The sequence below is a fragment of the Populus nigra genome, chromosome 7 (assembly GCF_951802175.1).
Source record: "Populus nigra chromosome 7, ddPopNigr1.1, whole genome shotgun sequence".
NCBI lineage: Eukaryota > Viridiplantae > Streptophyta > Magnoliopsida > Malpighiales > Salicaceae > Populus > Populus nigra.
In genome coordinates, this window is record NC_084858.1 from 1,600,187 (window position 1) to 1,626,577 (window position 26,391).

The window sequence follows — 26,391 nt, forward strand, 5'->3', positions numbered from 1 at the left end:
ATCTTACCACTCTCACATTGAGACAACCTAAGAAAGAGGTTAAGAGAAGTTGGCTTGTAATTTGTATTAAAATATAGTAGTGATGTAGAACTCACTTACTTCGAATATGAACTTTCTATTATATATATCTCTTACATGTTGACATTCGATTTCTTTGCTATACTAGTTATCATATTAGATTGCGTTATCTCATTATCATTTTTTTTTCCAAAGACTAAATTAACCGATTAAAAAAGTCTTGGCGTCAACCTTCACGCATGAGTTGACATGTTCAAATTAAAATTAATGGGGTGTGAGCGCATAATTATCTTCACTAGATAGCTAGCTAGCTAGAGCAACTCTCTTTCATAACTTTGTGCCATCTAACGTTATCCCATCCCACGGGCAAATGAAAATTTAGTAGTAATTAACAACATATATTAGCTGGGCAAAACCACCTCTTAATTAGCTAGCAACGCAAGTGGCCGCATTTTGTCTCCCTTTAACCATGCACTCGAAAATAAGGTTTGCAATTTTTATTTTATGCTGGTTGTTTTTTAATTACAGCCATGAATACAATAAGCAAGCTACTAGATCGAGACATTTGTTTCTGTCATTCCATTTCACGCGGTTAACTACTTGGTGTGTACTTTAGCCTCCTCCTCCTCTCTCTCTCTCTCTCTCTCTCTCTCTCTCTCTCTCTATATATATATATATATATATATATATATATATATAAAATGAACTAAATTTTTGATGATATCTTAAAATCCAAGATATATAAATAAAAAATTATTTAATGTTTAGGATAAAGATTAATCAATATGTCCAAGTATTTGAATTTAATTTTAATCTAAGGAACTCGAGGCTTATGATAGAAGTTTGAGTGCTTGCAAAAATAGTTCTAATTAGGAAATTTAAAGACCCTCTGATAATAAAGTCAATATATTTATGGAAAATGTATTAAATGACTTAGGGTAGTAAATAATTTAAAAGAGTTTTAAATTCAAGGAACAATAATGTTTACTCTTGAGTTTTAAGTTGCTAATGCTCTGAAATTTATATATCTTTATCTTAAGAGATTAAAAAGTTCTGAAATTTTACCTGGATGGTTCTAAGGGTATTTATACCCCCTGAACCTTGTCTTTTTAGAGAAGGGAAGGATTGAAAAACCCTTTACTTTTAGTGATATTAATGGGATATAAATTTCTCTTACATATTATTAATGAGATATTAAGTATGGCAGGTCCCTTAAGAGACCTTGTATAGACCTATGAGTATACACATGACGGTTTAACATGTCTTTTATACATTGATTGTAGAGGATCGTCCATAATCAGACATATAGTCTTAACACTTAGACATTACCAAGTTATTTGGGTTTGACATGCTCGCAAGACCCACGTTATATTAGGCTTGGCTGATTGCCCATGTTACCTTGGGTGTGGCTAACTACCAAGCTTAAGTTCTTTAGGTCTGACATGTTTGTCTGACCCACATTACTCTAGGCTTGACTGACTGCCAAGGCTAAGTACTTTGAGTCTGACATGTTCCCTAGACCCATTTTATTCAAGATGATTAAAATTTTTATAAAAATCTTAACCAAAAAGTTAACTCATCAGTTTCCCTCAAACCTTTAATGTGTAATTGCATTAGAGGCTTAAGAGATTTTGAGGGAGACAATTGGGCAGTAGATGTCTTGTCGCCTTTTGAGAAGAGACAATGAGGCATTGTAGGCCTAAAAATATTTCTAGAGAAAAGAAAAAGGTTTTTGGAAATAACACTTGACGGCGTGCAATAAATATTTTAGGTTTTTGACCTTCCTAGGGTTATAGATGAGGTGTTATATGTCTTGCATTCTAGTATTTTTTGAATTAAAAATTCCTAATATTTTATAAAAAGAGAGCAATTTGACAGTAGAGAGGAATTCATTGTCTAGTTAAACTAGATTTTCTTTCCTTGTGATTTCATAAAACCTTCTTCAATTTTTTCTTCCTTTTACTATCATGACTTCTAGAAAAGGAAAAGGAAACATGTCTCCTGAAGGTGATTTCAATTTAAGCTTTGAAACTGAAACCACTCGTCGCAAATCTCTAGCCATAAGAATTGGCCCTAGATCTGAGAGGGATGGTGCCTAACCTTCTTCTGCTAGAAGAAGAAATGATGATATTCCCCATGAGGTTTCAAGCGTAATGAGACAACTAAGATTGCCTAAGACTCTTGTGGATAAAATACAGAGTTTAATGACTTGGGACTATGTATCGTTGGCTAATGCTAATCAGCTAGGAGATTATACAATAATTATCCTTGAACCTGGTGACCGTATCTCTCAGGTCACCAGCAAATATGATGGGGGTGATATTATCATTATAACCCCCATATGTTTATTTGAATACTCATTTCCTTTACAAGGATTTGTAAGGGATTTTCTGAGGTATTACAACCTCAATCCTGCTCAAATTCATCCTAATAGATGGACCATTTTATCCTTATTTAAAAAATTATTGAGGATTTTGAATGAGGAGCCTACGATCAAGGTATTTAAGCATTGTTATACCTTGATCAGTAGCACTGAATGAGGGCCTTTAATCCCTTAGTTTTTTTTCACTTTCATCAATAGATGAAATGGACCAATGAAAAGTACCATGAAGGGAAGGTCCTCTCGATAAAAAAAGTGGAGGTAATGAGGTATACTATTGGAGGACAATAACCAGACCTCAAGATGGGTATAACCCAATCTGAGGCTGTACCCACTACTGGAGGACACCTTCAGCAGGTGTAAATGAAAAGCCTTTCTTGGTTTTAGAGGAGGAAAGGGTTTGTAACAGATTGGACAACCTTTATACTGAATATGATATCAGTTGTATGGCTAAAGGCCTATATGGTGTTCCAAGTAATTTTGCTTTCATATGTTTTTTTTTATTTCAATACCTTTTATTTCTTGACTGTTTTTTTACAGGGTTTTTACCTGAGACTATCGTGATCCGAATTCAATGGGTCTGCCTCATTTATGCCAAGTTACGTGTCTACACCCTCTCTTATTGGCGACTCCTCTTCTGAAGAAAGTCAACCATTAGAGCAAAGAGAAAGGGTTAGGTCTTCTATTTAAATAAACATTGAGGAGATCTCCAAAGTCCAAGTTCAAGCTAAGGATGTTCCTGAAGACATTCTTGTAACTGACCTCCCTACTAATGAGGTTTGTCAAGAGGCAGATGGGAGGGGGGTCTTGCTCTCCTCTATCAGGAGGTCTTAGGATACCATCACCAACTTTGATCATTCTAAAGGCCATTTCTTATTGGAAAAGAAGGAGAGTCTTTATCCTTTCAGATTCTGATGTGGAGATCATCCCCCCTTTATATAGTGTTCTTACTCCTACAAGTCCAGTTTACTTGTTTCTCGAGTCTTCCAATTAAGCTCCTCTACCCTTTAGGGTGGAGGACATCTTCTCCAATCTCAAGTTGGACAACAACCCCATATGTTTCTCCATTCTAAGTGAGAAAAAAAGGGATAGTGAAGACTATTCTTTAGGGGAGGTCCATATTGAGACTTGGTGGGTTGAACATGATGGAGACATTAAAAAAACTCCCCACCTTTCCTTCTAAATGGAAGGACTGATAGACCCAAGCTTCCAGTGCCATCTGGCCATTACTGGATATATGGCTTTTCAAGTATGATAACTAATTATTATTATTATTATTATTATTATTTATGCTATTTTGAAAGATAATTTATATTATCTCTTTTGTTGTTTAGACCTTCATGACGTGTGCCTTTTCCAAGAGTAGGTGGGCTGAGGAGAGAAGGGTCATGGAGGAGGCCATTAAGTAGTATCGTGTTGATATGTCTGAAGTGCACAGACTTTGATAAGAAAAGGTTGCTTAAGATATTGAAATGGACTATCTTAGGACTGAGTATTCCAGGCTGCAAGGGCAGATGGGAGCTTAGACCTATACCTTAGAGTCAACTAAACAATAATTGGCGGAGGCTTACAGTTGCATTGACCTTCTAGAGAGAGGGATGACTAACTTTGAGAAAGGTAACTGAGCTTAAAGGGGCAATGAACACCTTAAGAAAAGAGATAAAGATAGCCATGAAGAAGGTTCATAACTTCCGTGTGAGAATAGAAAACCTAAAGAACTCCTCTCAAGCTTTTTGGTTTGAATATGGGGAGTCTGTGTCTCTAATGAAGACAATAAATGACAAGCTCTTCTTGGCCATGTCAAACTTGTGTTTCTCCAACCTACCTAGAGGGATACAAGTTGATTTTAGCAAGAGTTTCTCGGATGACCAAGTCTGGGACTTTGTTGATGTCTTCCCAATTAGAATTGCCTCAGCTAGGAATAAAGTTTATTTGGCCCAGGAACCTGGCTTGAAGATGTAGGGTCCTTTGGGGTTATTTGTTTTTTTTTTTAATTACAATGTATTGAATACTATAACTTTTCAAGCCTTGAATTTGGTTATAAGGCTTATGTTTTATATTTTGGATTTTAAAATTTATGATACATCACTTACATATGATACATTACTTACATCATTATTGTATTTAAGTACGATAACATGTTGTGTTAAGCGTCTAAATAGGTCTAACACCCACTGTTAAAAAATAGATCTCCAATACTTAGAAAAATTCTTATGAAAATGTTACTAGCATGCTTATAAACTTTTTAAAAATATTAATTATAGAAATTCATGGTAAAGTTTTTAATATTTTTGTGTCTCCCCTCCCCTCCACACACATACACTTCTCATTTTACAGTACAAATACATATTATCCTTTTGTTTTGTAATATTATTTTATTTAAAATTTACGTTATATATATATATATGTATATATATAAAGACCCCTTTTGTCATAATTAGTATAATCGAGCTTGAGTTTACGAAAACGAATTAAACGAGTCAAGTTTTTGCATAATAGAGCTTTACGTAGCTTAATTCTGTGCAACCTATTCAAATTAATACCATGAATTCGGTTAGGCTTTTAAGCTAGTGTGTGCGAAAGAACTATACATTGCTAAGGTTTTTTTAAGCAATAAATTGCATTACAACACAAAAAAAAGAGAGGCCAAAAAGGCTATAAATTACATTACATAACAAAGGGTTTTTGTTTTATAAGCAAAACATTGCATTACAACATTAAACAAAAAGGTGAAAAGAGCTACAAATTACATTACATAGCTAATAGCTTGTTTATTATCATTGTCCTTTTTTAATTTCTAATATTATAAAAAAATAAAGAATAAAGAATAATGGTAGAGATACTAACACATTGGAGACATAAAAGAATGATAAAATTTAATATAGATATTCAAAGCATAGAATAAAAACAAGGACCAACAATTATAAAAAGAAAGAAAAAAAGAAACAATATTGTATTATAGTTAGTTGGTAATTAAGCATTATCTACCATTTTCTAACTTAAACATAGGTAAGGTTCAAGATAACTCTGTTATAAAAAACTCAATTACAATTGTTTAGGTTTAATATTCTTCACCAATTATCGAGAAAATTATAAATGATTACAATGTGTATAATATGATCTCTAAATAAAACTCATGCATGTATAAAAAAGTCAAAACTTTTTTAAGGAAAGCTACTAGCATGCTTACAAGCTTAAAAAAATAATTAATTATATAAATTCTTAGTGCTTAAGCATAAATGTGAAGGAAGCAATATATATTGTTTAATGACATTTACTTGTTAAAGTACTTAGAATATAATTCATATAAAAATTTGGTATTGTCAAATATTAAATATTTATCTTTAAAATTTTATTACTCGTTATTTAATGCAAACAAAATGATTGCAATCAGCTTTTCAGGATTCTAATACAACAACCTTATTTAGTTGCACTTTTAAATAAGGTTCACAAACTAAAAAAAAGAAATGACTGCAAATCTCTCAACAGAGATCAAAAACCTAAGCTCTAGAATAGAAAAAAAAAAGGACAAAAACTAAGCAAAACTAGAAGCAAAAGAAGATGAGAAAATAATAGAGAATAAAACAAATAAAATATTGCTAAGTGTGCAAAATATCTCTCATTCAACCCTTTTTATACTGAAGTTTGGAATCAAAACTGACACATAATTAATTTCCATCATTTTGCTTTAATTATTCATAATAAACAAACAAAAAATCTAATAGTTTTTTATAAACCAAAATTTTTTACTTAACAATGTTATGGAAGTGGAATGTTACTATTTAGATTGTTCATTCATAGGTTGACTAAACAAAATATGCTGACAAAAGATAATTATTTATGGCAAAAAAAATTATTTTACAACATATCTTAGTCAAAGCATGGATCTAGAATGTATATGTAGCTTAAGCTCAAAACCTACTTTTTATAGGACTTGTTCTCTTTAAGCTCAAATTCAATCTAACAAACTCCTTTTCTCTCTCTTTATAAATCCAAGTGATAAAAATCTCACTCTATCTTTTCCTTTCCTTGTATTATTTTAAAAATCCAATCCCGCTCTACCTTATTTCATGCTTCCCTCCATTCAAACATAGTTTAAATCTTCAAACTTTTACTGTGTCGGGTGAGATATAAAGACATTGGAGAATGCTATATTTTTAAAATTTACTAAAAAAATTATGAAACTTTTGTAAGGAATTATATTTCAACTTACATTAATGTCTCTCTTTTTATATATTAAAAAGATTTAATTTCTAGTTTTTCTCTTTATAACAAAAAAATTCATTAAACCTTCTAATAAAAAAAAACAGTCATAGTTTCTTCTAATTCTTTGCCCTTTTCTTTATTTGTTTTTGTATGAACAACCAATTCAAGTTAGCTCCATTGTTATTAAATTTGACTTAACTCAGTGGGTCAACTTGATAAACTGTAGACCTGACCCTTATCACAAGCTGAGTTTCAAATTAAACTGAATGGGTGTTAATTCAATGTGATCTAATTTGACCTGAAGAGTCAACCAATAACCTAATGAAAAACGAGCTTGATAATTTTTTTAAATTGTTTTTCAAAACAATGTCATTTTAATATTTTTTTAATAGTGGTCATCTATAATTTCATTAATTGAGAAAGCTTTAATATTTCTTCAACCAATTTGCTATGAATTTAGGATGAGATAACTAGAGGTGATTTTCTAAAATCAATTCAATGTTACATACATGAAACTGAAGCAATGAAAGAAGAAGCTAGTCATGAAATAAGAACTTTAATAGATAAGACATGAAAAAAGAATTGGTTTATATCTACTTTGCCTCTTACCGGTGCAGAAGATACCTTTACATAAATCTTCTTACCGGCACGTCTTAAATTAAAATTTTGAGTATAAAAAGAAATTGAGTCTTACAAATATAGACATATTAAATTTAAAAGTTAAGATTAATTAAAGCATAAATTCTTCAAGGAACAACATTTATTCCTTTTTCCTTGAGAGCATCATAGGCCATTTCATGGACAGATTTATAGAGTGTGAAAAAGACACCTTCATATAATATAGCAAGTTGGTCCATTACATTAATTCTTATATGAAATCCCATTCATTTTAAGATTTAACATTTGCATTCGCGCTGATCTTGTTAAAGAAGCATGTGAAATGTACAAAAAGTATTATTAGTTGTTGAACTCTAAACATCTATGAATAGCTCAAGTTCATTCAATGTACCATAAACATTATAAGCATCATTTATGGTTATTACTAACACCTCCTCTAGACTTTTATATCACCACCTAACACAAACCACAAAAAGCCAAAAAACTTTTAATATTCTCAAATGGACACTTGTAGAATTTTAAAAAGTTTAAACATAAAACCTCACTAATATGTAAGTTACCAATAAAAACATTAAAAGAACCTGAATATTGAGAAATGGGTCTTAAAGTTGAAAATAAGTTAAAGATCTTACAGATATAGTAATATGTTACCTCTGGTTTCTTGTTTTTAGGATTATAAACATCCTCCTTGTTAACCTAATCTTTAGGTTACCATTCAGTGGAGATGTTATATTGTCATCAAAACATATCAATATAGACCACTGAAACTTGAAAAAAAAAACAAAATGCATAGATAAAACAACAATAATTACTGAGAAAAAACAAAAACCTAGAAACAAAATAGGGACCCAAAAATTAAATGAGGTATGCAAATCTTATATTCTCATCCAACCTCAACCCTTTAAAAATAACTTAAAGAGCTTAGAGTTACAGACCTGTAAAAAGCAGCCTAGAAGACGAAGCAACCATAAAACCAACTATCCCACAAAAGCTTGCATAACAAAGAACAAAGAAAGAAATGAGAAAAATATGCAAGCCAACTATTTAGTAACAAAAACCATCCCAAAAAGAAAAGCTTATATGCCCTCTTAGAAACCTAAGATAACCCAATTCCAAAAGAAAAGATAAAAGATAAAAAAAATAGTAAGCAAGACTCCCTCACCATAAACATCCGAATCAATATCAGATAGGACTGATATGAGTAAGTTGGAAAGGACAAACAAAAAGAGAAATTTGAAAGCTAACAAAACCAGAAAAGTAGAAGCAACTTATCTGACAATAACCTTACCAAATCAAAAGAGGGAGAAGATATATGAGATAACAATCAACCTAACCAACCAGTTATAAACCAACCGCACACTCAAATCCTAAAACAAATCTCTCACTCTCCTAATAAGTTGATTAGGGTAAAGGTCATGGCAAATTGGTTATGCGTTTAATGTACAATTATGACACATCCACTCACTAAACTAGAAACAGGCCAAAACCCAACCATAAACCATCATTCATGCCTAGTCACTTTGTAAATGCTTTTTATACAACAATAATGAATCACTAATTCATGTCCATGACCACCCAAGCTGTAAAAGCTAAGGTGCAACACCATAAATTGATCAAAATCCAAAAAAGTGTTACAAATGTCATGAATGAAGCAATTATGATTGTGAGAAGGCATGAAAAGAACTGCGAGAACTTGAAATAAATCACAAGAGTTACTGCTTGAATCCACAGTGGAGTGCCTCATAAGCTGCAAGAATTTCTTTATCTCTTTTAGTTTTTTTGGCTCATGTCAAGCCACAAGTTGTCTTATTTTTTTATGCTAGAAAGTTAAAAATTTAATTTATAGTGGTTGAAACACTTTTCAAATACTTAAATGGTGACATAATGCACGACATATGTTTTTTAAAAGGTATGGAGACAATGACACACTAGATTGACTCAGACCAACCATGGTTGCCCTATGAAACCCACAACATGGGTATGAGATAATGATAAAACCATGGAACCCACAATGAAAAAAAATAGAAAGCCCAATTACAATGAACCAAATATTGAAGGCCAAAAGTGATTTTTTATATATAACTTGAGTAAATCTATACTAGTGATTGGCACAACGCCTTAGGGTGGGATAAGTTTCTCAACCTTTAAAAGAGAAAAGTTAAGGCAATGCTAGGATTTTCAAATAAGTAAAAGAAATTCGAGACTCGGGTCATTGAGTTGATTGAGTTCAATAAGTTATATATATATAACCCCAATTTAATAATATGAAAAAAAAAACAAGCAATTTAAATTTGAATGATAGAATTAGAAAAAAAAATAGCAATAATTTTTTTGTTAATTAACTATCTAACCCTCACTCCATTGTGGGTTGTAAATTTTTTTCCAAAAACATTCTGAGTATGCATGCTACTTGAATTAATTTTTTTACATTAAAAAATTCAAAATATGAATTAAAAAGCCTATACAAGCATTTAATTAAATAAATCGATAACCTTCTATGTAAAGAAATGAAAAAAAGACGTTAACAATAACCAAAAGGAAAATTGAAAAAAATTAAGAGATGAATATAAATCAAGATATTCAATCACACAAAATAAAATATTTACCTGATTGTGTTTACTGAACTTGTTTATTTAAATCAATAAAAGATAAACTCACACACTAAAAACCTATGACCTATAAGATAAACACAAATAAAATTGACTAGATAAACTCACACCTTAAAAAAAATCACTCAAGGCCAAACACATCAACAATATTATTTAAAAATGATTATTTTTTTATTTTTAAAAATAAAGTTCATTTGTATAAAACAAAAAAAATATAGATGAATTAGAATAATATCTTGAAACATCAAACACAAATAAAGCAATTGAAAAAAAACCTTATATTCAAAAAAGACAAGCAAACCCTGTGACCTAGGTCATGAGACCAGGAGAAACCCATATAAAAAAAATTGAAAATAATCAAAAAACCAATTTTTTTTAAAAAAAACCAATGCAAAATATTAGGATCGTGCGAAGCCAAGTCCCTAACAATTCAAATGTCGAAAGATGAAATTAGAAAAAAAAATCAATTACACAAAATGATCTAAAAAATAAATGTGAAAATAAAGAAAAAATTAATTAGAGGGCAAATAAAAAATTTCAATTGGAGAGTTAAATGAAATTGAAAAATAGCTTTAACAAAAGGAAAAATAAATCAAAAGAATAAAGGTCAAATTGAAAAAAACAAAACAACAAATTTTTTTATTAAAGGATGAAATTAAAAGCTAAAAATACTTTAATAAAAGGACAGGAAAAAATAGAAATCAAAAGAATAAGGACTACAATGAAAAACAAAACATATGAGAAATTATAATTGAATGACTAAATTGAAGAAAAACTTCTATAAAAGAAATAAGAATGAAATAACAAATTAAAAGAATGGAGACTGAAATTGAAAAAAAAAAAGACAATCGTGCACTTTACCTAGAAGGAGAGAGAGAAAAAAAAATACCATCAATGACAATTTGACCATTGTACGCCGCCACATGCTATACCATATGGAACATGACAAGATAACTCATAAATAAAGATGGTGGAAGATCAGGTTTAGCCACTAAGTGGCATTACATATACTGCTTGAATGACATGAACACTACCTACTTGCTCACACGACTCTTTTTATTAAAAAAATAAAAAATTAATATAAAAATACTAAAATACCCAACTACCCTAGTAATTACCCAATAAAACTCATGTGAAAGTACAAAAATATAAAATGCAAAGCTTATATGTACTTTAATTGTACATGGATTATAGATAATAATAAAAAAAAAACTCTTATCCAACAACATGATACTCTTCAACAATTTTTTAATGATCGATAGATTAATAGAAAAATCAAAACAAGCTTAAAGCTTTTTTTTTTTTTAATTCCTGCATAGAACAAAAGGATTATTTTACAACAGCAATCAACTGTTTCGATTGCCACGCCCTGGTAATAATAACTTTGATCAAGTCATGAACAAAATGTTTTCTTCTTACATTTGATTAGAATATCGTACCGTGGGTGCTGCTGTCATGAAAGATACTCTCACATCATTTCTTATGTGAAAGTGGAATCTTGAATTTTATCCTTATCATGGATCATGGGAAGAAGAAATCAGCGAACAAAAACTATTATTCTTTTGCTATCATGTTGCTGTGAGATCTTGGAGGAGAACGCAGGCAGCCGCCACCAGCATCACCAGGATGCTGCCTTTTCTAATCTCGAAGAACTCTTGAGGCTTTATATGAGCAGGCTCTATGTGTTTGAATCTTTCTAATTTTCTTCATGCGATAGACTTAATTATTCCAGGATTTATAGGGACCATTCAAGTTCTGCCTTGCCTTGACTCTTTCATTGCCTAATTAAAACATGTCATAATAATAATAATAATAATTAAGTCAACGAATAACTAGACTGCTCGTAGCAGTTGCTTTGCCGAAGTCATGCTTCACTAGAATTATAAGATTTTCATTTATTCGACCACACGCAAAACTATATTATTAAAATATAATTCTAATTTATTTGGAATGTGCGTGTGCGTGTGCGTGTGAGAAGATTATTGAATCTTAAAATTAAAAAAAAAAATAGTTTACCCTTATAATGATTTGACTTCTCGCAAAATTATAAATAAGGACCAATTTGAACCTAAATTATATATAGGGATCAATTTGAAAAAATGTCAAGAGGAATGAACGGTACAAAAACGAAACAAGGGCATCAACGCAATTCGGAGAAGGAATCCGTAGCATTGTAGTTTATATCCACACAAAGAGGACTAAAACAGCCAAAAAAAGGCACAAACTTGGAGAGGAGGTTCTTTTGTGTCAAAACAGTACACGAGCTGAGCACGAGAGCCCAACGGATAAGACCAGGGAAACGAAGAGCACAGCCGGTTTTTTGTGTCGGAAAATGGCATCACCATTTACAGCGGCAACAAGTCTTTCATGCACTTCTCCTTCTTGGCTTCACGGTTTTGTCGGACCCACAAATGAAATCTCCAAGTTCCCAGACAAAAGAATACCTATGTTGGTTTTAGCTCAGAAGAAAGCCAAAAAGACAAGAAAGGTAACAATCAAATTACACAATCTGAATTGGGTTCTTGTAATGTTCTCTCACACTGTGTTTTCTTGAAAGAAAGATTCAATCTTGGTTTGTTTTTTATGGCTACCAAAGAGAGAGTCTCGTTGGTTTTAGTCTTTTAATGGGGTTTTGTGCATTGCTGTTATTGTTGTTGTGTTAGATAATATTGAAAGAGGATGTGACAGATTTGGGAAAGAAAGGGCAACTAGTTGATGTCAAGGCTGGCTTTTACAGGAATTTTCTGCTGCCTACAGGCAAGGCTCAGATTGTCACTCCTGGTTTACTCAAGTAAGGTTTAATTTGACCAATATACATTGATTTTCTTATGTCTTAATTTTTGTGTTGATTATATTAGTGCCTTGAGAGAAACTTATCATCCATTTGTTGGAGAAAATAACATTTTCTCAATTCGAATGAGATATTGGTGGCTTAAATATAGTATTCAACCCATGAACATGCTATGCAGTAGGTGGCCTGTGCAGATGTTTAAGCTGGAATATCCCTCTGAAAATGAGATGGTGCTACTCAAAATATGGAATTTATAATAATTCATTGTAATACTCATTCATCTATACCTGACAGGGAGACATTGTTTTTGGCTAACCTGACTCCCCATATCGATGATCTGATAGCAAAAAGCCTCCGGTGACTTAACAAGCATCTCTTTAACTACTAAACATCCATTATCTTGCATGACAAACTTTGTCCAACTGATGCTCCTTCTCGTGACAACTGTGGATGGTAAAACATACACACAACACAACTATGGAAACTATAACTTGAGTGGACTTTTGAGAAATCATTAGAATTTGTGATTTTCGTAATTCAGTTGGTGGAGGAGGAAGACCAATGTAGGTGACTTCAGTTAATGGGGATCGAAGTATAGTTAAGCTGAGCTTTGTGGTTCCTTTTATCTTCTTCCATGTTCATTTTTGGAGAGAAACAGGGAAAAAAAAAAAACCATGATCATTCCCACAAATGAAGTGTACTTAGTTTCTTTTAACCCTTCTCATAACACTTCTTAGAGGAATAGTGATTTATTTCCCTGTCAGCATCGATGGGTATTCAGCAGGCATTGTGGATGAGCATCATTGTCATGCTTGGATCTTTTTTCTTTTTTGATTGCATCCACTAGTAAATTACCTTGGAAGTTTAATTGGAGCCTTCTGGAAACGTTTGTAGTTGAGAGGTTCAAAAGTATTACCCATGGAGATGAATCTACAGATTGAGCCTATATGCAAGAGCTTTAGATTCAGCTTGCACATCATAAGAATTCAAGTTTTGCATGAAGTTTATGTTTATTGAAATTTCCTGATGACAAGTATATATGTTAAATTTTGTATGTTTTAAGACTATTTATTTCCTGATCCAATATTAATTTGATTGCACTCTCTTGATTTCCAGGGAAATGCGGATGGAAGAGGAAAGAATTGAGGCTGAGAAAAAACGGGTAATGAAATGCTGCACATATCTGTCACTATTAATTGTCTATCTTGTGTGCCTTTTCTTTTAATTGCTATCATTCTGCAGGTAAAAGAAGAGGCACAGCAGCTGGCACTCATATTTGAAACTGTTGGAGCATTCAAGGTCAAGCGCAAAGGGGGAAAGGGAAGACAGATATTTGGGACGTGAGTTGAATCCAGAGCAACCTTTTGTTTCTTATGTTATGCATGGTTCATTTTCTGCATATGGTGTCTAAATGAATGTATTTTGGCAGTGTAACTGCTCAAGATCTTGTTGATATAATCAAGGCACAGATTCAGAGGTACTGTTTTCCACTCTATGCAGATTTAACACCATGCAGACACTTGCCACTATCATGAACATTGTAAATTGAGCCTGGAAACTTATTAGTAACTCAGGAAACATATGCATTTCTTTTGTCAAATTCTTAAGATAGGTTCTGCAGTGATGCAAATTTTTCATGAACCTTAGAATAATGATTATAATTATATGTGCTATTTTGTAATTGAGGACACTACAGCCACTGCCCTTCTTTCAGCCAAAAAAAGCAACGTCTTACATGTTATTTCAAGTGTTGAATTCTAAATGTTTGTCTCCTTTTAGAAAATGCAAACATGTGAACAAGTCCACACTATGCTCAGTTTGATTCCATTATGAGAGAAGATATTATTAAGAATTATGATGTCCTGAAACCAAGGGTTAGAGGAAATAACACTTTGAAATGTAATCCAGAAAGACAGTCCTTCAATACCTTTATTGGTCACTTTCAATTTGCTGGCCATTCCATTGGAACTTTCAAATATACACCATATGAGCTCAAAATAGTATTGAGGTGTAAGATATGGGATGTATTTTTTTCATGTTATGCATGCAATCTGTATCTTTTTTAATCCTCTGGTAGTATTTTGCCAATATTTTAGCTATCAAGATACAAATAGAGTGTTCTTAACCCAATGACAGTTCAGTTCGCACCAGGCATATGTGCACATGAAGGTGTCTTTATCGGTGGGATGGCATGCACATACATACACGTATACACATACTCGTCTTTCCCTTCCATGCCCCTGTTTTTTGCTTATTGATTTCTTCATTGATCCGTAGGGATGTGGACAAGCGGATTGTTTCTCTTCCAGATATCAGGGAAACAGGAGAATACATTGCTGAACTTAAGCTTCACCCAGAAGTTACTGCTCAAGTGAGGTTGAATGTCTATGCTAACTAAGGGCAAGCAACTTTTGGAGCCACTCTTTGAATGGGGACTATACATGTGAACAACTAGCATCAGTAAGGTATGTGAGCATCATCTCCTTGTTAAAATCATTCGAATAGAGGAAATAGTTTCGTAATCATATCTTTAAGCCTCCTTGCTATGGATCCCTGCAATCTGAATACCTAACAATATTTGGTGTCTAAATTCCACAATTTCTTATTAAGTGTATAGTGAACTTGTTGATTCCCTTGCGATTCAATCTCATGCCTCTTAGGATTCAACTCGAGCTCACATGTCAAATAAAAGATATTCAGGCTTTTAAATTTCGACCTTAGATGAGGAATTCGGTTGTTCTATATTTCATTTTACTTTTTGTAGATGTAATTTTGAAAAACAAGTCATTAGATAAATAACAGTTCTATTGTTCAGCAGCCCAAGAAGAAAAAAGATAGGTATTACCAAAATGTAAGACAAAAGTAGTTGAAAAAAAAATAGCAGCCCGGATCCTCACATATTGTAATGTGCCAGGCTGTCTTTATGTCGCCTTTAGAGTTTCAAACTTATTTAGCCTGATCAAGACTACTCAACAATTCTAGGGGGGAAAAAATTCTTTGCCATTCAGATTCAGTGACCAGGATGCAGAATTGCTTCGTAAAATACTCACATAACAAATATTTGAGGATAACCTGACATATATTTTTTCCTAATTACTGACACGGAGCTTTATAAAATAGGATACCAAGATTCAACTCTCCTTAAGTTCAATTGACTTATTCTATACTACCACAGGATGGTTAAAAAAGAAACCATTGGATATCATTTGTTGAGGCTTTCGACAATTTATATATATGTTCTGTCTGTCTATGAAATTAATGAATTTGCTAAATTTTTTTATCGCAGGAGCTTTGGAAAGTGCAAATTAGTAATTTGTCTGGAAAGTAGAGATGTATAGTTCTCATTTCACGTTGCAGCCATGCTTTTGTTGTTTCCTGTTCATTCTTTCTCTTTTTTCACGTGTAGCTTTCTCTTGGGAAGTTCTCTAATTTTAAATCTTTTCACTTTAACATTACCATTCTGGGAATTTCAAGTTCATACTATTGGAATGCTTTTCTTTTATTTCAAGGGATTAGTTTCTCCATCCTTGTGCGCCGATGCATGGGGATCTTATGTGTGCAGTTGTACACCATGCAATTTGATACAAGTTCTGTTTTTGAGAAATGCACTATCATACATGTATGATATGTGTGCATATATATATGGGCGGATGTTGCATAAGCTGTGTGTGCTCCTTGCATGAAGGATTCTACTTGGACATGCATCTTAATCACTTGCTCTTGTGTTGTTGATCAAGCCCTGCTTTTCCCAGGCTTGTATTCAGGTGAGATGCATGCAGATTTAATAGTGTTCGCTAATTTGGTTTTGGTATTTATGGCTTTGGTAAGCATAGCTTGCAATTTCTGTGTCGTTTTCTAGAATTATTCAAAGACAACGGAATTGAATGGAAGGAACAAAAGCAAAATGATGGAGTTCTTTTTCTATGGGAAAAAAAAAAAGATTTCTCTTTTTAATGAGATGAAATGCAATGTGCTTGGTGCTTACAATTAAAACCTGAAATATTGTAACTAAAGTTACCCAATACCCTATAAATCCATGATCAAAAACAAGGGAGGGAGAAAAATTTAACTTCAAAAAGATTAATATATATAATAATTGTAGAGTAAATGTTGCTGCCCAGGATCGAACTGGGGACCTTTAGTGTGTAAGACTAACGTGATAACCACTACACCACAGCAACATGGATGATCATATTTGAGGTATAATTAACCAAAACAAAAGTCTTGTAAAGGACTGTGGGCGTTTCATTATGGGCCCATGGATAGGCACCTCCTATGGTCGCATATGGTTATGGTTAATCATTGATAAAGAGACAAATATAAAAATAATAGAAGTATATTTGGTTGGGAGAATAAAAACAAAGATATAAAAATTTAAAATAAATTTTTATTATTCTAAAATATAAAGAATAAGGGAATATGTTTTATTGTCGTATTTATCTTTGTTTTTATCCTTTGATTCAATAATCAAACACTATCTCCATCACGTCAATTTCAATACTCCTCCCCATTTTGTTTTATTGGAATTAGATTGAATTCAATGGATGAGAAATCTTATTCATAGACCTCTTTAAGGAAGGTGTAAGATGTGATCCACATGAATGAGATAATTATTTATTAAATGGTTTAGTAATTATTAATGCTAAAACCTTATTGGTAGTTAATAACTGCACACTTGATGAATATGTAATATAAAGAGTCTATTTATAAAACTTGTCCTCTCTTTACCTCATTAGTGTATGCTTTTTTCTTATCAAATTAATTCAAGATTCCACTTTCTCAAAAGAGATTGCTATGGTTCAAGATATGCTTTCTTCAAATATTTATTTGAATGTGAAAATTATGGAGTTCTAAGATCATTTGATTTTTCAGGTTTATAGTTAGAGAATTGCTTATATGTTTAGGAACTCATGGTTTTTTATTTAAACCTATATTTTAATGAGGGATTTTATTTTATTGTTCTGTTGCATATTATGATAATTTTTGTTATGAATGATCAATAAAATGTTATTATGTATATTTACATGATTGATGATGAATTAAAAAAATAAAAAAAAGAAAAGAATTGGGTTAAATCATCAAATAAACAATCCAGATTATGAGAACAAGATAATCTCATATAATACAAAATAAAAAAAATATATTTAAAACTCAACCTCAAGTCAATCAAGTGTTAAAGGATGAAATTAAAAAAAAAAAAAACTTGACCCGTGTCATCCCATTAAACACATAACCCAAAATATATGGCTGAGATAATGTCCTAGAAAAAAAAAAACAAAACAAAATTACGAAGTCTAATCTCGACTATTGAATATTGAAGGATGAAATTGAAAAAAAAAATCAATTTTAAAAAAGAATATAAAAAAAAATCAAAGTCAACTAAAGCTAACCTTCTAAATCCATAACCGTAATCATAAGGCTATAATTACTAAATAAAAGCAAGATTATCAATTTCGTTTCATTCCACTCAGAATGACGAATATATCTCATATAATTTCAAATAGACTTATATATGATTTTTTTTTATTTTTTTATTATTTAAATTGTCATTGAACTAATGAATTAAAATTTTGATTTTTTTAACCTATTACCTTTTTAAATTTTAAAAAATTTCGTAGCCTGCGGAAAATCACGGGAAATATATATATATAGAACGGAACTTCATTTGCAAATAACATCAAACCGTAATTGAGAACCAAAACGGAAGTTCCTTTCTGATAATGAGAAGAAGTTGTTTTTTCACGCATAGATTAAACACAGCCACATATGTAGCATCTTGGTTATGCTGTGCTGGCAAAGACACGTGTATCCTGGCAACATTTGAGGAGTGGGGTGGGGCACGCCAGGCTACTTTTCTTTTATTTTCTTCTATTTCCTCCCTTTTTTTGTGCCGTTAGAATTTGCTTTTCGCCTCTTCCTCAGAGAAGCAGCAAGCAAGTAGAAGAAATATAGTTCAAGTAAACTATTTTATTTTCAAGTAATTAGCCAGACATTTCTTTGCACGTGTAACAAGAAGAGCCATGTATAATTTGTATAACAAGAGTAGCCTTACATATTTTGTGGTGTGACGTGTGAAGACACGTGCTTGGCGTTGTACAACCACCATATCATTGCGTTACATTACAAAAAAAAAAAAAAACCACCATGATCATACGAAATTTCTTTAACGAGCATCTTGAAATTTTTTTAATATTTTTTTTTATTTTCATCTTGTTTTTTTATTATAAAATATTTAATTGAGGCACAATTTTATATTTTAATAAATATTAAATATAATAAAAAAACTGGAAATATTCGCACATTTCATGTGGTGCATAAAATGTAATCTGGTGGCCAAACACTAATTTTTGCGAAGATATTGGAAGCACCACAACACCTTTTTTCAAGGGCATCAATGTGTGTAGTGGTTTAGGCGATGATAAAATTTTTTTTTTCCTCTCTTTAACTTGAATTTCGCACTGACTGCTTCAAATTTTAGAGTTGTCTTTTCATTTACTGTTATTTCAACTTTGATTATCGTTGTTTTGATTTTTAATTTTTGCTCTTAACCCTTTTATCAAATTTCAATTTCATCTTTGGATACATAATTGTGATTATTATTTTTTCAAATTTGATCCCTATTTTTTTATTTTTATTCTTCTATGAATTTAATTTTTCTTTTCAATTTATCCTTTAAATTCAAAGTTTTAATTTTTCCTCCCATTTATTTCTTATTTCACATTTGATCTTCATTCTCTTAATTGCTATTTTTTAATCCTTCTGTATAATTGAGTTTTCCTTTTTAATTTTATCTTTTAACATTTGATTTGTTAAAAGTTAGGCTTCGTAGTTTTTTTCAACTGAGATGCTTCTAGTTCAGTGACTTAGATCATGAGTTTGAAAAGTTAACATGATTTTACATCATTTTTTTCACTTATTTTTTTTCATTTAACGTTGTTTATTTTGAAAAACAGGCTTTATGATTTTCTTCAGCTTTCTTTCAATCAGGTTATCTCTATCTCATGACATGAACAACAAGTTTGACCGGTTAACTCGACCATTTTTTAGGATATTTTTCCATATATTTTCTTGGTTTTGTCCTTCAAAGTTGGGTTAAGCTTTGTCATTTTTTTTTATTTTGTCTTCTATTAAGTTATCTTGTTCATATTTGCAAGGTTTGACGAACTTAACCAGGTTTGCAGGTGTCTTTTTACTTCTTTTTGTTGACTTATTTTTTTCAATTCCAGCCTTCTATATTTGAATTGTTGGGGATGAACTATCATTTTTTTTAATTTGCTTTTTATAGTGTTTGCTCGACCTCAAGAATTTGAATTGCGAGTTTTTGATGCTAGCTCGAGTGATGTGAGACGCTTTATTCTGCCATTTAAATTTTGTTTTCAATTTTATTTTATAATTTTAGATTATCTTGGAATTCAACTTCATGATTTTTTCTTATTTGACAAATGATCTTTTTCTTTTGGTTATTGTTATTATCTTTTCTTTTAAGATTCGATTCTTTTATTATCGTTGCTTTATCTATTACATAATTGAATGAACATGGATTTGTTTCTTCTTTAAAACATGCTTGCGGTGTCCAAGCATCAGATTTTTACATTATAGAGAACTCTACCCCGTTAGCGGCAAAGTGCGTACCACCTATCTAATTAAAGCCAACCCCAATCTCTTAACTATACTACATGTCCTGTGTTTTTCACCAAGAAGGAAAGACCCCACCCACTATTGAAAAAGTATATATACGAGCAAGCTTGGTTAGCTACATCTGCTCAATAAATTATGGCAAGATCATGTGTGATCCAGCCTGATTTGCTTGCTCAATGAGTGGATTAAACGCCTATTTTATTACTCTTAAGCACTAATCAATACTCCTACTATTGAAGACTAACAAGACAATGCCAGTTTTAGTCATTGGAAATACCGACAGGACAAGTCAGAGGCAGCCTGCAGCTCCCACAAGGAATCTGTATTCTACTACAAGATTATCAGCAGAATGCTATGTGTTGTCAAGTGATATGACTAATGATGGATTAGTAGAGTTCTGCATTGGCAGTTAATTAATTTAATTTAATTCCGTAATACAAATTCGAAAAGCGTGAAGTTTGATGTCATATTACTTTTAAGATTGCTAATTATCACATGTGTGTGTACTCACTACTAACTAATAAATGTATTGAAAGATAATTCAATTATAATTTTCTTTTTAATTTTATAACAATTAAAGTTCGTTTGTATGTTTTAAAAATCAAATATGTTATAAATCATCATATTTGATTTAAAATTATTTATATCTTGAAATTAAAAATATATATAATTTAATAAAAATTCATATTCATTCATTTATAAACAATTGAAAAAATCTATTAAACATTAAAAATTCTGTACCATAAAATGGTTGGATATTGCATCGAAAGCATTTTATATATAAAAGGATTTTTTTTATATTTTTTGTAAGTGAGGTCAAATAATTTATTTATTGAGGAGTCAATACATATAGAAAGATGTGCAAAAAAGACATTAATGCTGTGGACCCTCTTTTTTGATAATCATCGAGAGCATATTGCTGTCGACCCTCTATTCCAGCGATCAAATTGTAGTGGACTGGTGGTGGTGGTGGATGCATGTTTTGGCGACCACTTCAAGTTATTATAAATACTTTATTAGTTACGAGAAAATAAGGGTAATTAAGAGCTTCTGACAAAAAAAAAAAAAAAAAAAAAACAAGAAGAAGAACAAACTAGTGTACAGCTACAATCAGAAGCATGCGAATTCTCTCAGTAATATTCTTGTAAAGCCCATCGGGTTGACCGGGTCAGGTGCTAGGATGATTTATTTTATTTTTTTTATGATCAAAATAATATTAATTTAATTAAATTATTTTAATAAAAATCAAAGAATTAAGAGTAAAGTTATGACTAAGTCAAGTTGGCATGGTCAATGGACCAACTTAGATTTTTTTTTTTAGTTTAACATGGGTGTTCGGGTCAGTTTGTGTGCACCTCGACTAATTCCATAAGCCCTGAAGTTAACGATCATGTAAGTTTCCAGTGGCCATCATATGAGCAACCACAGGGCTCGAACCTGAGACTACAGAGGAAGCAAACCTCTTGATCTCAAACTCTTACTACTGGATTACCACGTAGATGATTACCTACCTAGATACTTAATTGACCAAGTCAAGTTTTTTTTATTTTTCTATTCTTTTTAACCGTTAACCGGATCAATTCATATTTTAGGTTAGGCAAATCCTAGATCAACCCGTTAATTAGACCTATACAGGTTTTACAACTCTGTTAATATTTTTACTAAACATAACATTTTCACTTTATTTCTAATAACTTCACTTAAAATATTCAAAATAATGAGTCGTGGTGGTCAATTACTAAGAAACACTCATCCAGGTTTTGCAACTCTAATAGTATTTTACTAAACATAATTTCACTTTATTTCTCGCAACTTCACCTAAAACATTGAAATTAATGAGTTGTATTGGTTAATTACTAAGAATTCACTAACACCTCTCCTAGTTACTACGGTTCATAAAAATAAAAAGTAAATACACTTATTATACATAATTATATACGGTAAGAGGATAGTGGATTCGAGTATCGACATGATTATACTGTAGCACAACATACAACATAACTATATACGATAATAGTGTTGTAAGTCTCTTTCGAACACTTTGATCATGTGCTTTTTATTATTTTGTAGTATGTTCATCACTATTTAAAATGGTTGATTTAAAATCTTGATTGGTCCAGGTTAAAGGAAAAATAGGATAAAAAAATTAACTAAGCCTAATCTAAATAAAAACCCGAGATCCGGTCGACCTGAAGTAAAACTTGGCCAAAACCCACTAGTGCTAATCAATCTCATTTCATTCAATCTCTTCATTATCTTTCCTTCCTTTTTCATGAATCCATAATTTTCTTTTTCTTTATCGACATGGTTCTGCAGTGGGTATGCTATTCAAGATTTGATCCTTAAGTTGTTGATTGTGATAATTTAACCCATGATTTTAATCTTATTTTTTTAGGTTATTATGTTTTAATAAAAAAAAACTTTATTTTTTTCATGTTATAGTCGTTGAGTTTGAGAGAGACAAGAGAAAGTCATTAGAAAACAATAATGAACAGAAAGTTATTAATCGGCTAAATTCTAACAACAAAAAAACTGATCTTAATCTCTAAGATACTTATTAGGTGTTTTTAGTTTAAAAGAGGGTTGAAAATGAATTTATTAATTTATAAAAAGAATGTTTTTGATTATATATTAAATTAATTTATTTTATGAAATCTTATATCAACTATTTATCCTTTTAAATTTTCACAAGTTTATAAAATCTTCTTTACTAGCTTTTAAACGAATTTGCTTATAAGTTTAAGCCGACTCATGAACCTTAAGAAGCCTAATTGAGTACTCTGCTCATAAACTTTAATGAGCCAAGTATAGCTAAGCTCAAATTCGATTTATTTATATAAAGAGCTTTAAAAATAAGCTTGCATAAGCTCATCATTTGTTAACAAATAAGTTTGAATCAAGCTCTTAGCGAGTGGAGCTTCAAGCTACTTACGAGTGGCTCGGCTCCTTTGAGCCTTATCATTAGGCAACATGTTAAGTAAGTAGTGTTGGTTGGATAGGGTAGTCTTTGAGTGGTGATGGCGGGATGGTTGGCACCGAGTAGCCGTTCTAGGTTGCAATTATTCCATGATAGTCTCCTATAAGATTAATTAATGACCACCTAGCTAGAGAATTAGAGTGTTTGTTGCTTTTGTGATTGATCACATGCATTAATTGTATTTTTACCTAATTGAGTTGGCTTGGGCTTTGAAATCTTCATCGAGTTGTTAGAGCTCTTCGAGGATATAATATCATATTAAATTTTATAGTTGAGTTTTATGGTAAGTGATCCATTCAACGTCTTTTATTTTAATTTATACATTCAATAAAGAGTAATTAAAATCATAAAACCAAACTACAACCAACAATTCCTCTTATTTCTTTTGCTTTATTGCAACTTTTTTTTTATAAAGAAATGCACGTATTCGGAGAACCTAATCCACGAGCTATGGTTGTGGTACTGGACCTACTGGTGGTATGCCGAACCGTGGCCATGTCCATCCATGTCTCTCTCTCTTGAGTGCTGCACATAGCTATCCCACTTGGAAACAACCCAAAAATTTTATTTTAAAGATTGTAAACAAAAAGAAAAAAAAAAAAGAGAGAGAGGATAAAGATGCCTCCCATCACTCACTTTTCGTGAATGAAAGGCAACCATGAACACTAACCGCTTACTCACTCAAAGTATTCATTCTTCAAAATTAAACTTAGTTAATGCTAACACTTGAAGCTAAACAGGAAAGAATTGAAAGAATTTGGATAGTAATGAATTATAGTAAAGTATATAGGAATGGTAAAAATAAAATAATTCACATGATTGATCCCTGTGGATCTTTTTAGTATTTTTCTAGTAATGGCAATCCACCAAGGCTGTGGCGGAGAACACTAGTGCTTGCCGGGTTGACGTGAATTGGAAATTGGATTCACGAAGGTGATGATCATCCTCGGGAGCTGGTAGATTAAGATCCAAGGCCAAAATATTTTTTGGCTTGATCTGATGATGATCACCATGAATATTAGACTCAGCTGTAGCACTGGATGAATCAGTAGTGATCATGCCCGCCTGGTTGCCTGTGTTAGCCCTGTGCCTTCTCATGTGACCGCCAAGAGCTTGGCCAGACATGAACTCCGAGCCACAAATTGAGCACTCATGAGTCTTAGCCTTGTTACCCTGAAAACCCTTGTTGACGTTATTGTTGTTGTGGCCTATTTGGAGAGAAAGAGAAGGATCAAGATTACTCCTTTTAATCAATTGACAAACGCCAAGATCCTCCATTGATGCCACCACAAGACCTTTTTTCTCTTCCGCTGTGGCTTTAGGCCTTTTGTGACTGGCTCTGTGCCCGCCTAATGCTTGGAATGATGGGAAACTCCGGTTACAAGTTTTGCATTCGTATACAAAGAAACCTGCCTTGTTAATAGTTGGTGTGGACATGTCTGATTTTCGAGCTCTAAATTTCTCCACTTTACCGCTTTTGTTTTCATGAATTTGCTTTGGACGGTCACCTTGTGCTAGTAGAATCAAGCAATTAGCCATATCTTCTTCTTCTTCTGTCCTCTCAGAAACCTCACTAGAAGTTGTAGGGGAGGAAATTGAACCATGCTCCTCTATAAGCACTCCTCTCTCTCCTCCGCCATCACCGCCACCATAACCACTTGATGAGCTAGAGGTCATCACCATATACGGGGACGATGACCTTTGGCGCTTGGTGCGTTTGCCTTTAATGATCTGAGTAAGATCATTAGACCCCACGAAATCATCTTGAGCTTCAATATCCATCCCCAAAGACCTTATGTGAAATACAGTATGAGAGATGCGATATGCCCAAGTGACCTAACAAATTAAGAAGGGCTTGTAGAGAGTGAAAGAAGAAAAAACCAAAAAGAGAAGAGTACTGAAATAGAGAGTAATGAGGGAAGTTAAGGTGGGGTTTGTTATATATATACAATAGTGAAGGGTAACATGGTGTTAATTTGTTGCTTGGTGTGTGTGTGTGTGTGTATATATATATATATATATATATATAGAGAGAGAGAGAGAGAGAGAGAGAGACTGTAGTGAAAGAAAAGATGTTTACAAAGCTGTATAGAGTTGCCACAAATTTTAGTCTACAGCAACCCACACACAAGGAACCAAAATCTTTTCTTGCGTTTCCAACCTTCGAAGTGTTACTAACAAGGAAAGTTATCACTTTTCATGCGGTATAAATGTATTTCTTTATTGCTTCAATTAAAATTATAAGCTCTTAGTTTTAATTCATTGAATAAAACTGTACAGATTTAGAAATTGATTGCACGATGCAAGTAAGAAGGAAAAAAAAACAATGAACATGATCAAGTGTTTTTAATTTGCTTATTAAATTAATTTGTTGTTATCTTTTTGGAAACTAGGGAGATTTTAAGTTTTTGTTCTTTTATTAGGAAGGCTTGAAATTAATATGATTTCAGGTGAATTAATTAGACGAAGGCATCCTATGTGAAATTTGATTTTAATTAAACAAATTAACAATTATAGTTAATTTTTTATAAATTATTATCTCTGAGATAATAAAAATTAATTTATCAATTAATCAAAATATCATCAAATTAAACTCCGAAACCAAACATAAATATTATTTAAAAAATTGAGGTATACTAAATGTAATAATTTATAAAGATCCACACATACATGCATCTTTAAGCAATTACAAGAACTGTTTTAAAAGGGAAAAGGGAATTTTAAGTAAGAGTTTGGTTAGATATTAGAGAGAAATTAGAAAGGGCAAAAACATGACAGAGTTAGCATGCAGAGTTCAAGAAGGGTTGGTTAGTGTTGACATTAAGAGGCCAGTCTTTCACAGTATGTGAACGAAGTCACGAATAAACTCGAACCCATCAAAAGCAAAGGGCAGTATTTCACGTCAAAAGCATGGGAGCTAGCTTATTAGACTCCATGTCTTGCTAAAGTAAGGTACCATCGCCACCACTGTTTGAGTATATTTGAGAGATTCGGCTACCTTTTAAGCAAACCCATTACTCTCTCTTTTTTCCCCCTCCCTTCATCAACTTGAGTTATTCTGTCTCTCATGTGAAGCTTGTGGGAATAGGGTATGGAGTAAGGGGCACCAAGTGCCCAAGCCAGCAAGAAAAGAAAGGGACATTATTATTAGTGA

The 26,391-nt window shown here is 32.1% G+C and overlaps 2 protein-coding genes and 1 non-coding gene across 3 annotated transcripts; 1 reads left to right on the forward strand and 2 right to left on the reverse strand.

The window, feature by feature from the left end:
* Positions 1-12,022: 12,022 nt before the first annotated feature.
* LOC133698382 (large ribosomal subunit protein bL9c-like) lies at positions 12,023-16,146 on the forward strand. Its single transcript, XM_062121282.1, has 7 exons — positions 12,023-12,319; positions 12,495-12,622; positions 13,739-13,784; positions 13,865-13,962; positions 14,052-14,099; positions 14,900-15,087; positions 15,909-16,146. The coding sequence occupies exons 1-6, from the start codon at positions 12,164-12,166 to the stop codon at positions 15,018-15,020; spliced, it is 597 nt and encodes a 198-aa protein (XP_061977266.1). The 5' UTR covers positions 12,023-12,163; the 3' UTR covers positions 15,021-15,087; positions 15,909-16,146.
* Positions 16,147-16,730: 584 nt separating this feature from the next.
* TRNAV-UAC (transfer RNA valine (anticodon UAC)) lies at positions 16,731-16,803 on the reverse strand. Its single transcript has one exon. It is a non-coding gene; the product is annotated as a tRNA-Val (tRNA).
* Positions 16,804-23,984: 7,181 nt separating this feature from the next.
* Positions 23,985-25,234, reverse strand: LOC133698260 (zinc finger protein ZAT5-like). Its single transcript, XM_062121131.1, has one exon. The coding sequence runs from the start codon at positions 25,017-25,019 to the stop codon at positions 24,087-24,089; it is 933 nt and encodes a 310-aa protein (XP_061977115.1). The 5' UTR covers positions 25,020-25,234; the 3' UTR covers positions 23,985-24,086.
* Between the last annotated feature and the right edge of the window lie 1,157 nt (positions 25,235-26,391).

Excerpts from the sequence above, each read along its gene's own strand:
- LOC133698382 (XM_062121282.1), top strand. The coding sequence starts at position 12,164 with ATGGCATCACCATTTACAGCGGCAACAAGTCTTTCATGCACTTCTCCT. Across the intron at positions 12,320-12,494 it reads AAGCCAAAAAGACAAGAAAG|ATAATATTGAAAGAGGATGT; the intron begins GTAACAATCAAA and ends TTGTTGTGTTAG. Across the intron at positions 13,785-13,864 it reads TTGAGGCTGAGAAAAAACGG|GTAAAAGAAGAGGCACAGCA; the intron begins GTAATGAAATGC and ends ATCATTCTGCAG.
- LOC133698260 (XM_062121131.1), bottom strand. The coding sequence starts at position 25,019 with ATGGATATTGAAGCTCAAGATGATTTCGTGGGGTCTAATGATCTTACT.